At 41.2% G+C, this 16,135-nt stretch overlaps 1 protein-coding gene across 2 annotated transcripts; it reads right to left on the bottom strand.

Annotated features, from left to right (window-relative positions):
- Positions 1–6,664: 6,664 nt before the first annotated feature.
- slitrk5 (SLIT and NTRK like family member 5) lies at positions 6,665–13,022 on the bottom strand. 2 transcript variants are annotated; one of them, XM_004552604.5, is made up of 2 exons: positions 12,101–13,022; positions 6,665–10,181 (listed from the first exon to the last, which is right to left on the bottom strand). In XM_004552604.5, exon 2 carries the CDS (start codon positions 10,121–10,123, stop codon positions 7,496–7,498), a length of 2,628 nt encoding a protein of 875 aa, XP_004552661.3. In that variant the 5' UTR covers positions 10,124–10,181; positions 12,101–13,022; the 3' UTR covers positions 6,665–7,495. The 2 variants fall into 2 exon arrangements, with proteins under 2 accessions (XP_004552661.3, XP_076736396.1); XM_076880281.1 differs by lacking the exon at positions 12,101–13,022 and adding an exon at positions 11,085–11,266.
- Between the last annotated feature and the right edge of the window lie 3,113 nt (positions 13,023–16,135).

Raw genomic sequence — 16,135 nt, 5'->3', positions numbered from 1 at the left:
TACATGCACACACAGGATTACAATAGTAAAGTATTCTATATAAATAAACTATGCATACATAAATAAAGACCTAATTCCAAAACACATGAAATCAAACTTGAATGCTTGGCCTAAAATCTGACTACAGGGAATGAAAGTCAGACTATCCTGATGGAATTTTGACATGATTGAATGAACCCGTAGAAATCTGTGCTCTGTAGTTTCATCCCTGTCATTATAGCCTTTAGGTTATAGCCTTGGGATCTTATTTCCTTTAGTGGGATGTTATTTGTGCTCATGAGTAATCATGTTCAAACAAAACATTGCAGAGAGGATATTATGCATTATTCCTTAGGGACATGTTGGTGGAAATAACATTCAGGCAGAACCTGAAGCACATGATGTGGGCACAGATTTTAATCTTCCAAAGAAAAACAGAGGCCTGTCAGTATATTCTGACTGTGATTCCACGAATTCAAGCTTCATTTCCTATATTTTTACTTTATATAGACTTGATTAGTCACACATGTTCAACTGTTTGTTAATGCATATATCTAATCAGTCAATGACATTGCAGCTAGTTGATGTTGACCCTATTTCTAGGGTTTACAGAAAATGGTCAGAAAAAGAGAAAATATCCAGTGAGCAGCTGTTTAAAATGTCTTGTCGAGATCAGAGGACAACAGCCAAACTGCTTGAGCGTATAGGAAGGCTACAGTAACCCAAATAACCACTTTTTACATCCAAGGTATGCAGAGGAGCATTTCTGAATGCGCAACGCATCGAGACTTGAAGCAGATGGGACACTACTCCTGACAGCTAAAAACAGGACACCGATGTTACTGTTCAACCAGCTCACCAACACTGGACAACAGTAGATTGAGAAGACTTACAATTTCTTTTTTTGCTGTGACTTTCAAATGCTAGTTTCAGAATTTGGCATAAACAACATCAGTGAAACAGCCTACCTGAGTAGGCTTGCTGACCATGTTCATCACTTTATGACCATCTTCTCACGGCTGCTTCCAGCAGGAGAATGCACCAAATGGTAACAAAACTCAAATCATCACAAATCGGTTTGTTGAACATAACGAGTTGATTTTCCTCAAATGGCCTCCGCAGAACACCGTTGGGATGTGGGGAAATTTCAGATTCACAAATCAGCAGATGACAAATCTGCAGCAACTGTGTGGTGCTATGTGTTATCATATGATAATGGACCAAAATCTCAGAGGAACATTAACACCTTGTCAAAGCTGTGCCATGAAGAATTATGGAAGTTTTAAAGGCAAAATGAGCCTAATCTGGTAGTAATAAGTGTATGTATATGTAGTAACATCCTAAATTGAATACCATAATCTTTTGGATGAAAAATTATGTAAGGTGAAGTTCTGCTAATTAGTACAGCTGCTTGCTTTGCTAGTAAACACAACATAAAACAAGTTAACACATTGTTCAAGTGACAGTTGGTATAATATTTCTGGCCTTTCATGTCGTTAGCTATTTTAAAAAGAAAGCGTGCAAGGAAAACATTGTGATTTTACCACGCCCCAAAGGAAAATCATTGTTCATTTCTTACAAACATTACATAGCCAGACAGTTTGCAGATGGACAGAAGAACCAACAAATCAATTCAAAATTATACAAATATATCTGTCACATTTTGCCAGCATGCATATCACAAAAGGGTGAAAAAATGTTCTCAAACCAATTATATAAACAGAATTTAAACAACAAGTAGCCTGGTTTGTTTGGCAGATGGCATCGGAGTCTGGATCCAGACTGTGCAATGGATCGTTTCTTAAAGTTTATTCAGCACAGGCTAGACAGTAAGGCTGTTAACTTAGAGGCTGATTAGCCCTGAAAGTTGGTAAAGTGTTCATGGAACAGAACAATTATTTTATTTGGATAATAAGACATAAACGTCTCATTTTGAGTAGTCATTATACACAAGCCTAAAGTGCTCTGTATTTTTATGAGCACACGCTTGTCTGTATACAGATTTCACTGTGTTTGGGTGCTTGACTGACCCTTTTAATGTTAACACATTTACCAATGTTAGAAACACTTCATCCATAATGCATTCTGACCATAAAGCATCCCAGTGACTTCCATTGTGGATTCACACAAGACCACAGGAACAAACACCTCATCACCTGCTGAGTGTTAAACAGAAACTAAAGGCATAAAGAGGAAAGAAAACTGATCAGTAATTATAGCAATGTGAGGTAGAAGAGGAGGTGTAGTAGTGGGGGTAAAAATCGGTTCAATGCTGATGAACATTTGAGCATTTCTACATGCCTGAAGGAATTCCATTAACCACTCTGATTAAAGTAATCATTGGAGCCATCGGTGCCTGTCAGATGCCATCCCTGCCCTCTCAATTACCCAGATCTCCTTGAACTCAATTGCTCACATCATCAGGGAGACCGAGTGGCAGGAATGCAGCGAGGCAGCGCTGAGGATGAGGTATCTTCAGCAGGGGGTAGGCGAGGCCTCGCCCGAGCATATGGAAAATGTCCACCCTCTCTATTTGTCTCCGTATAGAGCGGGCAGCCGCGCATTGGCCTAATTATCATTTAAACATGTTGTTGCAGCGTTAGGTGGTAAACTAAAAGAGAGACAATGCATACAAGCTTAAAATAATGAAGCACTTGCAGGGGTATCAAACACATGGCTTTGGCGCCATATGTGGCCTTCCAGGGGGGCCAATTCAGGCCAACTGGATGGCCTTCAGATCTAGTGACTGTTTAAATAATAAAAGCAAATAATACTACTGTTTATTTGTGAAAATTTTACATTTTATAAAGGCACAAAACCTTTAAATGTAATGTACCTGTAATGACATGTACATTACATTAATGTGAAAAAAGAGACGTAATGATTGATTAACTGAATAATTTTTTGCTAATTTTGTTTAAAAAAAGCTTATTAAATGTGGACATGAGTTTGAAAACCCCCATTTCATATGATAAGAAACAAAAATAATAATTTCATCAAAATAACACTTATTTTTAATCACTTTTGTCAATGTTTTTTTCATCAGGCCAGCAAATCAATAATACAATCCTTCAAATTAAAAGCCTTATGAAAAAAATGTTAAAGAAAGAAGGAAATCATCAAATGTATCATCAAAAAAGTTGATGTGAATTTGTGTTGTTAGAGCTCTCAGGATTTGAAACAAAATGATTCAGCATTAGCCATTCAAATATTAAATATTTTTAAAACACCATTTGCTACATATTCATTTAAATTTTCTACACCGTTTTGGCCTAACAAAAAAAATAAAAATAAAAAAGCAAATACATCTTTTTTTGCTTTTTTTAACACAACACATTTTGACAAGCCATTCATTTGCATAAGAGCTCATTAACACATAAGCAAGACAGTCTTTATAACTTTTCACAATTACTTTGTGGTAAATTTAATTCAAAATGAAAGTATACGACAGGTAAAAGGACTGAAACCTAATATTTCTACTGAACACTGTTTTTGTTATGTATGTGAATCTACACACATTGCTTATGTATAAGCAATTATGTATAATCAAGACTGTCTTCATTGTTTTTGACAATTGCTTTGTTGTAAATTTGATTCATTTCAAATAAAAAAAAGACTTAAAAACAATAAAAAGTACGAGGGCTTAAAGCCAATGCTTTCATTTTACTTTGTATTAAATCCTGAATTTGTGGAATGCTTTGAATTTTTTGTTGCTTACATGTAAATATATAAAACATCTTGAAAAATTATTCTTATGCATAACAACTAATAATGCATAATCAAAGTTTTTACTGTTTATTGAAGTCCTGGCTTTAATGTACTTGAATACTTTAATTTCTGTTTATATGATTTAGTCAATAAAATTGTTCAGAAGCAAACTAAACAGTACATATTTTGCATTATGGACACTTAAAAGGCAACATGATACATGTGCAGTACACAAAGAGGAACTGGAACTGAAGGGGGCCTTGAGCTTTCTTTTGCCCCTGGGCTCTGTAGTAGGTAAACGTGGCCCTGTGTATGTGTAGCATCAAGCTGATTTTATTTACCATAAACACAAAACTCTGCCAGTGCCATCTGATCAGCTATGAAATATAATCTTAGCATAAGTCTGCTAAATCAAATCCAGAAAATGTTTAATTAGCCGGGTATTTTCATACACTGTTAGAAAATAATTGCCTCCAACTAAAAGTCCATGTACCGAAAATAGCAGAATGATGAGCCAACAACTTCACGCAGCTTGGACGGGTTTCACGCGCTGTCCCACTCTGATTCAACATTGATTAACTCTCAAATGGTGTGAAAGCAGAAGGAGAGTGTCTCTCCCTCTGCTTTTAGTTTTCTGAGGAAAAAAAATCTTTTAAACAAACTTAACCAGTGTCTTCTGAACTTTCCTTGCTGCAAGCAAAGCAAAAGAGTGAGGCCTCTGTGACAGCTACATCTGCACCTACATCACGCCTTGTGTTGCATCAGCCCTGCATCAGATTCCACACGGTGAGTTTTAGCCATAAATCATGGGGGCTCGTGTGTAGCATGAAGCAACACATTTGGAGATATTTCACCTTAGAGCTTCATTCCTCATCTGAATACAAATATTGACCACTGCAGAAATCGTACTGTTTGTGTGAGGGATTATTGCTGAAAAACTTCCACAGCCGCTGAATGCACTATATAGAAGCCTGATAGAAGGCTATAGACTAAATAATCCGGTAAAGGATAATAATAATAAACTCTTTGTCCTTCCTTGATGCATCCATTTGTGTACCTAGAGGCCATTGGCTGGTTAAAAGCATTATTTCAACTGGAAGTAGTCCCCCCCCCCCCGCCATTCCCCTCTATCAGTACGCACATACACGTGCACATTAAAGCCTCCTGCAGTGGGATTCTCAGTGCATCCATCCCCCAATTACGCCAGGACAGAGTGATGAACGTCCACACTGGGAGTTTGGGCTAGAGAGATGTGCATATGCACGCATATGGTATTAACAAGCCCATTTGGAATACATGATTCAGTGATTATGTAATTGTGCTAAAGCGGGTTTTTTTTTTGTTTTTTTTTTCTTTTTTCTCTTGAACGTAGCCAAATCATCCTGAAAAATACAATACTATGAGTATTGTAATAATAATAATAAAACAGATAAAAAGAAAAAGAGCCATCTGCCCGCATTTTAAACAATTTGTCAACGCACTGCTCAGATCCTTGTTGAACCTCAGTAAACTATTAATGATTTCCTCTTTCAACATTGGCATCAGAAAAATAAATAATGTCAAAAATTGTCAGTACTGCGACATCCCATAGGCCACTAATACTGGGCAACTGCACGCACTTCTTGGCTATGATTCACATCCCCTGCTACATGTATGACACATCCACAGTTACACTCAGTTCCAGGACTCCTCATCTCCCAAATGGTGCCTTCTGTTCTCATTCTGGGCTTCTATGAAAAGCTCCAACAAAAGAAGAGGACCCAGAGCATTGGATTTTTTCCCTTTTTTGTCATTGAGAAAAGGCAGCTGGCACCGCATAGAAAACTCAGTACAGTTAAATACCGTAAAATAGACGTTTTCTAGAGGGAAAAAGCTGATTAAAATAATATAAATTCATAGTTATTCCTTTTGAGGTCAGAATTAAGTGTCGCATTAAGGTGTCTGATGTGGCACAGCCACCCGCCACCCCCGCCACACACACACACAGACAGACACACACACACTTCTTCCATTCTTTTGATTCCTCTCCAGAAAGATCCGTGCCCATCTCAGTTCTGGAACACTGAATTCCTAAATGGTGACGCTTGCTGCACACTGAAAATGGTGGCACAGTGCATCCTCTGCATTTTTATAGATCTACTTTGCATATTGAATTTAAGTGGGTCAAGTGAAAAGTCAATTAACAAACAAGCACTTGAAAGACCGGAGAAAAAAAGCAGATTTTGAACATGTTTTCTTATATTTTTAAACTTCTTGACTTACAAAACTGTTTGCATATCAAACAAACCTATTACGTTTCGACACCAAAAACATAATCCAGCACATCTTTATGTTTCATACCCGCTGACTTTGCGAAGATGTTAAATGATGTTTATATAAAACACCTGCTCATCCATTGACAGACGACAATCTGGATTATGTTGTCGCGGTATAATTGCAGAAGGCCAGCCTTACATAATGGTCATTGATTAATACCCATTGATTTCAATTCTCACTGACGACGCAACCTCCACTTTAAGTGGAGCACGTATACACTGTCTTTATCTTCTTTAACTGAGTGCCCACCATAGTCTGATCTGGTCAGCCGATATATTGTTAACTGATTATGGCATAAAACAACTTTTAGCTATTGGAAAACTCTCTTGATTTCACATCTAAAACCCACATGCTGAACCAAAAACCCAAATGGCCTCATTCCACCTTCAGTTTCCGCATAAGCACATTATATGAACCTGACATCATGTTTATTTGATGACAATAACATAGTTTGGTCAATATAGTGCAATAAGTGCAAAGCAATCAAAACAAAAGAAACCCATAATCGATAGAGAATTTGCCAATGCTCGTATAAAAATAGGTGTTACATTGATTAAAATGCCAGTATTACACAACATAATTAATACTTCAAATATCATTTATGAATTTTTGTTTTGATAACATATCAATCCTACATATTAAGAATGAATAGCCATATTCATTTTTAATATAATAATCTCCTTTATGAGAGCTCATTGAAGGCTAACTTGCCTTCCATTTCCAAAAAGTGCAGAAAGCATACAAAGACACTTCTTCTTTTTTTTTTTTCATCTTCTTCAAATGACGCAGTCTGTTTTGGACATTGGGGTGTGCCACTTTCCGAGAAACAAAAGAAAAGAAAAACAAAAAAGGAAAAAGGAAAAAGAAAAGCCACTTTTACAATGCAGAGCTACAGTAAATGAAACTAGAAACATAAGCCTTTTTCCGGAGGATGATGGAGTATGATGACACAGGTAATACTGATGAAGAATCAAAAGTTTTGAAAAGACATGGCAGATTATATCAATAAATACTTACTTACAGACTACAGCAGAAAATAGTCCTACACAGTTTTGATGATCTGCTGTACAATGTGTTGGGGTTTTTTTTTTTTGTTGTTTGTTTGTTTTTTCTTGTATGTCCAGGTGTGATTTTTATAAACATTTCTTTTTCTGATTCACAATATATCGTATGTATGGTTATATTCCTGAAAATGAAGTTGGGTAAGATTTACCTGTACACTTACATTTTTGTGTGTTATTCAATCTTCACCATAGAAAAATAGATTTTGCATCATCAGTTAAGCAATTTTGTTCATCCATGTCTCGAGAAAGCTGTATCCATTCCTGTAATGTCATGTTTCTGAAATAAGAATAAGATTGTTCGGCACACCCCGTTTCAACTCTTTCTCTTTCGCTTGTTTGTATTTGTGCCAAGGCACCCTAGAAACTGAGCCACTGTTTCAAGGAGGGTCGAGAGAGAAAATGCTTCATTATGCTCACGACTCTGTTGCTCAGAACTGGCTAAAGGTGGTCTGTTTCTCAAGAACTTCGAGGTAATCAGGCTCAGACTGCAGTTTAGCTTTTAGCTCCAAATACTCATTCCTGTTGGGCTCGACATAAACAGTACTGGGTGCTGTGCCATAGAGCACTGTTTCTCTTATTCTCTCCGGGTGCAAGAACTGACGTCTGACATCAAAATTTGGGTTGTACGTGTACGACACGGGACCCGTATACTTGTACTCTAAATTGGCCCCTGCTGGGATTGACGGGATGGACTGGTGGGGTGACTGCTTATCGGGTTCAAGGATCCCTCTGAAGAAATGGTCTGCATCCTGCACAGGGGAAGGGTTTTCACGTGGCTCGATGGTGCTAACACTGTATGAAGGGCTCCTCATCGTACTACTGTCCCTCTCATCATCTGGGGTACTCCTGTATGTGACCTTGAGCTCATGGAGGTCACGGTAATCCTCCACTGTGTTCCCCTCCCTTGACCTGTAAATGGGATTTTTGCACATATGGCCCATTGGATGGGGGATATATTCATATACATGACCAGCCGGGGCCTTAACTTTAGGTCCAGAGCGGTTGCTGTAGAGGCTGTACTGCAGGTTAAAAGAGCTGACGTCGGAGTTGTTAGTGCTAGTACGGTCACTCTGTGACTTTTTACGCTTTTTCATGACCACAACAAAGAGCCCCGCAGCCACAAAGACAGACATGATGAAAACAAGCAGGAGGCTGAGGATGAGGACGGAGAGGGGGACGGTGCTGCCAGGGGGTTCCAACCTCCGAGTAGCACCTGTGGTGACAACGTGTTCGTCCATGGGCTCCTCCGTAGGTGGAGTTGGCGAGACATAGGCTTCGGAGTAATCTGGGCAGAGCTGCTCTGACGGGACAGAACGCAGGTCCATTCCTGTGTGGCGTTTTGGCGTCTTGCACACGACCTCATTAACCACAGTGCCTGCACTGAGCTGCTCGAGCCATATCTTCATCCCCACTATGTCGCAGGAGCATTCCCAGGGGTTCTCAAACAGATCTATCTGCAACAGCAGCTTGAGCTGATCCAAAACACCACTCACGGGGAGGTTTTGGAAATGGTTGTTACGCAGATTAAGCCTAGACAGGGAGAGGCTGGAAAAGATGCCCACAGGTAAAGTTTTCAGGAGGTTGTTGTTCAGGAAAAGCAGCTGCAGATTAGGGAGATAGCGGAAAGTGCCCGCATCGACCTCCTTGATTTTGTTGTACTCTAAATAAAGATATTGTAAGTTCTGCAAACCAAAAAACATTTCTCCTGTGAGCCTGTCCATGAGATTACCATTCAAATACAGCCTACGCAGGTTGGTTAAATCCCCAAAAGCCCGGTCGTGGATCAGAGTTATCCTGTTGTTTCCCAGGTGAAGCAAATCCAATCCAGTGGCGTCGACAAAATCTGATCTCCGCACCACAGGGATGTAATTTCCAGTGAGATACATTTTTTTAGGATTGTATGGCTTGGGTTTTAGGTCAGAAATGCTTTCAATCTTTCTCTCTTGGCAGTTGACATTTAACCCAATTTCAGATATCTGCAGATTACATGTGCAAGCAGTGGGGCAGTCCAAAGGCACAGGAGATTTGGTCTGAAAAGCAATGATGGGGCCATAGTTGTATGGATTGCCGCCTGGTATTCGGGAGGTGGGCTTTAACCTGGTTCTGTTCAATTGCCGTGTGCCCTTGGTAGGCCTGGAAGAAGACCTTAAAACAGCCGAGGAGGTGGCAGAGGCTGTGACAGCGGCTGGTGTGGTCTGATAGTATCCATTAGTGCTGCTAGGCGGCGCAGGCCTGACTGTGTCTTCTAGGGGTCTTCGTGGGCAGAGTTCCTGCTTTGACACCTCATCCAGGTCTCTTCCATGGAGCCTGAATGGCGTCTCGCACACCACTTCTCCCACCAGAGCTGTGTAAGCTATACTCTCCAGCCAAGCCTTCAGAGCAATGAGCTCGCAGGAGCAATTCCACGGATTCTCCTCCAGTTGTAATTCCACAACTTTGTCCATGTGCTCTAGGAGGCCAATATAGGGGAACATTTTTAAGCGGTTCCCTCTCAGATCCAAGTGCGTAAGGGGGACATTCCGGAAGATGTTGGGAGGAAGGGCAGAGAGCAGGTTGTCGTTCAGAATCATCACTGTTAGTTGGTGTAGTTTGCTCAGGGCGTTGGACTCTATGTTTGTGATGAAATTATAATCAATCTGTAGGTATTCCAAGCTCTCAAGTCCTTTAAAGGTTTCATCTCTCAGAACTTCTATCTTGTTGTTATTCAGGTGCAACCTTTTTAATCCCTGGAGTCCATTGAAGGCACCCGACTCTATCTCAGAGATATCATTGTTCCCCAAGTGCAGGATGGTCACCCCGGTGTAATTGATGAAATCATCGACCGACAGCTTCTTCAGGAGGTTCCCCGTGAGCAGGAGGTGGTACATGGAGTACTGGACAGGGCTGATCTCCGTCAGCCTGATGATCCCCCGGTTCTCGCAGCTCACCGTCAGGATCCCTTCCTTCTCCTCGCACGTGCACAGGTTTCGGCAGATCTCCCCATAATTGTCATACATCTCAACCAGCCTCAGAGATGATGCAATCAGAAGTATTATTTTTAGGATCCAGATATGCATTTTTCCTGGGAGAGGATGCCCCAGCTCACTCAAGTGCAGTACCAGTATGAGGTGTCATCTAAGGAGGGGAGAGAAAAGGACGAGTTGTGTTTTACACATCATGGGCACAGGTGCAATATTTACAGAAATGCAAATTTGCTCACTCAGAAGAGCCTAAAAGAGCAAACATTAGATGTATTCACACACATACACACGCACACACACACACACACGCACACATATTTTTCCAATATGCAGATGTGTTATGTCGGCATCATTTTGATTTTGAAAGTGGCAGAAAACAAGTTGCGTGTTTAACAACTACATGCATAAAGAATGTTGTATTTAAAGTAACACAAGTATCCGCTATTGGACGGTCACTGCGCATTTTTTGATAGCTCGCCTGAATTCCAATCCATCTTGTTAGAATAAGAAGAAGAAAAAGAAGAAGCTATCGCCATCCACCGTTTGCAGACTCGGAGATTCCAGTATTTGTTAACAGATGACAGTGGAAAAACGACAAACGACACTTCTTGTCAGGTAATCTCGAGTCTCATTCCTTGTGAGATGGGTGATTGTTGCATTTACGGTCTCTGTTATTATTATTATTATTATTATTATTATTATTATTATTATTTGTATGTGTAAATGTTTGTTTGTTTGTCTTTTCCTTTGACGATTCAAACTCACATTAAAACCTCGAGGATGAACTCCTATCTCCGAACTACAAAGATACCTCACTCACCCCTCATACCCGACGACTTGGGGAAACTGTCGGATCCCTTCTCTCCACCTCCACAACATGAGGATGAAAGACGGGGGGGTGGGTGGGGGGGGGGGGGGGGTGTTTATTCCTGTGCTATGATTAAAAACCGTCCTCGGTGCGAATAAAAATAAAATGCCGGTTCCCTGATACCAATCGACAGGGACAAGCAGACAGTCCTCATCTCTAGAAAAATGGATACACATATATATATCCGACCTGCCATAGAAAATGTGAATATGAGCCTACAAGGCGACAGTCGCAGCCCTTCTTCTTCTTCTTCTTCTCCTTCTTCTGCTGCTGCTGCCCACGGGCGGAAAAAAGAGGAAAAAAAAGAAAAGAAAGATTGAAAAGAAAGAAAGGAGAGGAGTTGATCAAAGGCAAATCTCGCGGAGGATCTCTGATCCAAACTACATTTTGACGTGGAGTAGATAATTCTATAATCAAGTATTATGTATGGCATCTGCTATATAGAAGGTTACAGATCTCTCTCTCTTTCTCTCTCCCTCTCTCTCTCCGCCTCAGACGCGCGCGTGCACACACACGCGCGTGCACAGCAGACGCACACATTTGGGTCTGTGTGCGTTCCTTAAAAGAGCACAAAAGCCCACACATCGCTCCATAAATTCCCCCCCTCCTCCCAAAAATCAAAATAAAATAAATAAGCGCAATTTTAACGCACGCACACAGGTAGCCTACTCCACCACTGAGGTGTCAATCAAAATGTTTGAAATGTTTCAGTTTAACACCATTTCAAATAAATAAATAAATAAATATTTGTTTCTAAAAGCCAGGCTCACGGAAATAATGGAGATATAACTTGGAACGCCAGTGCATCAGCGCGCCTTGTCTTTGCAGAGCATCCGTGTGCGGATGCAGCAGGCTTTTTTAAAAAAACGGGATGCTCTAACTGGAGCGCAGAAATGCGGGCTCTGTGCTTGTTACTGGCACAGCGGCCGCAGACACCTTTCTTAAAAGCACCTTTAAATCCGGGATCAACTTCAGTAATGTGACTGAGGGTGGAAGCAGGTTTCAGCACCACGGAGAGATCCCCCCCCCCCTCCACACACACACACACACACACACACACACACACACACACAGATACACACTCACCCCTCCTCCTCCCAATAAAAAAAAGAACACGTTAAAAAGGCATAACGTCTCAGCTGAGACAAGCAGTTAAACCAAAAGAAAGGGGGGGGGGGGAAGAAAATAAATCAGGGTTTTCTTACCGTGCTGATTCCGGTAAACGCCAAAACATGCTGACAATCACGGCTGTGTCCGGTCTTTTCCCCCCAGCCTCAGTGAAAACATGGATTTCGTGATTTCACTGTCCGCCCTTCAGCCGGATGGTTAAAAAAATAAAAGAAAAAGGAGGAAAAGAAAAGAAAAGAAAGAGGAAAGAAAAAAAATCAAGTCAAGTCTCCGCGGTGTTTAGCTCCATAAACCAGGCATGGACGAGCGCGGGTAACGTTCTCATTCACGCCGATGATGTGACAGCCTGCGCGGCGAAACGGGCTCCGGTGCTCTCCCAGCGCCGACTGAAATTAGCAGTGTCATCTCGGAAAAAGAGCCAAAACCAAAGTTGGAACATGGTCGGGAGGCGAGAGGGGCGAATAAAAACGCGGTAATCCCACATCAGACAGGACTTGCCGCATGCATTTTAACTGTGACTTTCATCCATGCGCACTGACGAAGGAAGCGGCTCAGAGAGAGGCACGAATCCCCCCCCACCCCTGTCTGCTGCCAGCGGTGCGGCTCCTACCAGTTTATGTATAGATCTGCCCAAGGTCTCTTTATTTCAATTGCCAGTGCGTCCAAATCGACCGGAGATCAATGTTCCTCCAGTTGCCTCCTCGGATGCGAGAATCCGATCCCCCCCCCTTTCCTCCTCTTCTCCTTCTTCTTCTTCTGTTTTCTGCAGTTCTGTTGCTCCTGCTCATAGGATATCCTATGTACGCGCGCGCTTCATCTTTCCACCCAGCGTTGTCAACTAGTGGAACTTGATCTCGGTTGGTTGGTGCAAACCAGCCCGTGCCCTGCAGCGAAGGACGTATTATGAAATAATTACCGTAGCATGGCAGTGAAAGTCACTCGTGAAAATGCATAAATCCCCCCCGATCTCAGAGACTGTCACAGCACGGAAATGAAAAGCAATTTAATGCGCGCAATAGTCTTTAAGGGGGGTGGTTTAGGAAGGGGAGGAGAGGGGGGGGGTGCAAGCTGTGGTAATGTGGAGGAGGCGGGCTGGTGGTGCTGGGGAGGGGTGATGATGATGATGTGTGTGTGTGTGTGTGTGTGTTGGGGATGGGGGGGGGGGGGAAAAAAGAGGGAGGCTGGAGGAAGAAGACCCGTAGAGGGCAGCATAATGATGAAAAAGGTTTCTTGGCAGGACTTGCATTCTCAGGCTGCACTTTGTAACTCGCTGTCTTTTGATTTAGCTGCAACAACCATTTGATTTGTCACTCAGCAGCCATTTAGCTGTTATCCACCAAGCCTTCCTCCACGCTTTTGAAAGTCACAGCTGGACACAGTGGGAGCTCTTCATTTGTCATTAAATGGCCACAGTACCCCCCTTGATTTCCTGTTTTTGAGAAGTTGGGAGAAGATGGCTGACACCCATCCTGAACTGCTGAAAAGAACATTCTTTGAGGCGCCATCAATATGAATTCTTGGCACTTCAGGAATGTATTAGCTGCACATTGTTATCCCCTTGCCTCCTTGTACTGGACTTGATCAACCAGCCAGTTATAGTGAACTCAAAGCAGAAAAGTCCAAAACTGCAGTACCACAAATGCCACTTGAGGCTTGCTTCAAAAGTGAGTCAACCCCCATAGACCCCCATGTTAAAAAGGCCCAACTTTAACATCTTTACAGCCTTCTAAAGTTTTTTGTAAGAGGGCAGCTGTAAGTGTTTATGTATACATGAACAATTATAAATCAAATCAAATCAAAATTTATTTATATAGCACATATTAAAACAACAGTGTTGACCATAGTGCTTCACAGTCAATAAAAACATGAGACAGTTAAAACAAACAATAAAAGAGGACAACAGACAATAGGTAACAACGCAACAAGCTAAAACAGCCAACTAGACAGAATCAAAAGCCAAAGTAAAATAAGTTTTAAGACGTAATTTAAAAGACTGGATAGACTCGGCAGTGCGAATATGAACGGGGAGGTTATTCCAGAGTCTGGGTGCCACGGATGCAAAGGCCCGGTCGCCTCTCGACTTCATTCGAGTCCTAGGTTGTGCTAGGAGCCTGTGGTTGGACGATCTAAGTGCTCTGTTGGGATTGTATGAATGGAGTAAATCAGAAAGATAACTGGGCGCTAAATTATTCAAAATATTAAAAGTGAACAAAAGAATTTTAAAATCTATACGATATTTAACAGGGAGCCAATGTAATTTGGCTAAAATTGGAGTTATGTGTTCATGAATTCTCGTACCTGTTAAAAGACGCGCAGCTGCATTTTGAATTAACCGGAGCCGGCAAAGAGAGGAGTGTTGGAGGCCCGAGTATAGGGAGTTACAGTAGTCCAATCTGGATGTAATAAATGCGTGGATAAGCTTTTCAAGGTCCTTTAAAGGAAGGAACGGCTTTGCTTTGGAAATCTGACGCAACTGGTAAAAGCTGTTTTTTACCACAGTGGACACCTGTTTCTCGAGTTTAAAAGAGCCATCCAGGAACACTCCGAGGTTTCTTACAGTGGAATTATAGTCTCTAAAGGTAAATTTACGGTGGGTCAGAGAGGTCAAATGAACTGCAACTCGTGAAAATTCCAGCAAGTAGAAAAACACAGCAAAAGCACACTAAGTACAACAAAAGTTGAATAAAACAGAACAGAAATCACAAAAAATTGAAAATAAATGCTGTAAAAGTCATAATTAAAAACTCAAAACAAAAAAGAAGTGTTTGTGGGGACACAATAACATGATGGACCAGCTGCAGAAGTGACAGAAACCAAAGTTAAAGAAGGACTGCTGTGAGACAGACACGTTTAAGAGAAGCAGTGTTCATCAGTGAGGCGGAAAACAATGCATAGTAACATGGTTTGTTACATATAATACTGAAAATACACATTTAGGCTACGTCCACACTAGATAGATTTGAAAACAGCGTTTTTGTCTGAAAACGCTCCACGTCCACACTAGCGTTTTCAGTCGTTGTCACAGAGTTGTGCGTCCACATTGAAATGGCCGAAAATGCTTACATTCCAGTATTGCGCATGCGTGAAATGCAAGAAGATTCCGCCTGCCTCATTTCTGTCTGCCGTTTATTTACTTTCCAGCTCTTTGAAACATCACGGCAAAATGTTGAGGAGAAGCACCAAGTTTTTTAAATGGACTAACAATGAGGTGGAGTTGTTGCTGCGAGTAACACAAAAGTACAAAGTTGCAAAAGTGAGTGAGAGTTAAAGAATTTGAAGAAAAGTTATCTGGAGCATGTACAGACTGATGTTAATCTTTAATAGGGCTGTCAAAATTGAGAGCAAACAAAACAACTGCTGTATAATGCCCCCCGCTAGCTTAGTTTAATTGGTCACATGACTGCATCATATGAGTAACATGCGTCCTCGTTTTAGAAAGTCTCCGTTTTCGCTGTCCACACTGCGACGCAAAAGCACCGTTTTCAAATGTATGCGTTTTCAAAACGCTGCGTTTTTCATGAGCGAAAACGGCGTCTCAGTGTGGACGGGAGGCCAAAATGGAACGAAAACGCAATAGTGTGGACGTAGCCTTACTGTTACTGTTAGCTTGTCACTTCTGTGTCCCCAAAAACACTTCACTTTTGTTTTGTTTGTTTTTTTGATGCCTTTTACAGTATTTTTTTGTTATTTCTGTTATGTTTTATTCAACTTATGCTGTATTTTGTATGCTTTTGCAATGGTTTTCTGTCTGCTAGTCTTTTCTTAAGCTTGAGTGAATTTGACCTCTTAAGGCCACCATACAAATTCCAGACAGCTAGGCTTTACCAGCACCCATTGGAAGGTCGATGCAGAAATACCCTAATTATATTTTTATTTCCTTTTAGTTAAAGGTAGAGTAACATGTCTGGCTTGAAAAGGACATTTTTAATGCTGAATACAACTAAATGTTAATTTTTTAAGTAAAGTTGCCCCTCAGACTCAAGAACAAGGTTAAAGCAGGTTATGCTTTTTCATATTAGAGGTACAGCCCATCAAAAGCATTCAGAGTAAAAGGAAAAAATATTGATATTTATCTGCTTGTCATCAGTGTTTGTGCCCTGCACCCATTTTGC

Source organism: Maylandia zebra, linkage group LG23 (genome assembly GCF_041146795.1).
Source record: "Maylandia zebra isolate NMK-2024a linkage group LG23, Mzebra_GT3a, whole genome shotgun sequence".
In the NCBI taxonomy this organism is placed as follows: Eukaryota; Metazoa; Chordata; class Actinopteri; order Cichliformes; family Cichlidae; genus Maylandia; species Maylandia zebra.
The sequence above is the reverse complement of the archived record's forward strand: the minus strand, read 5'-3'. Positions and strand labels throughout refer to the sequence as shown.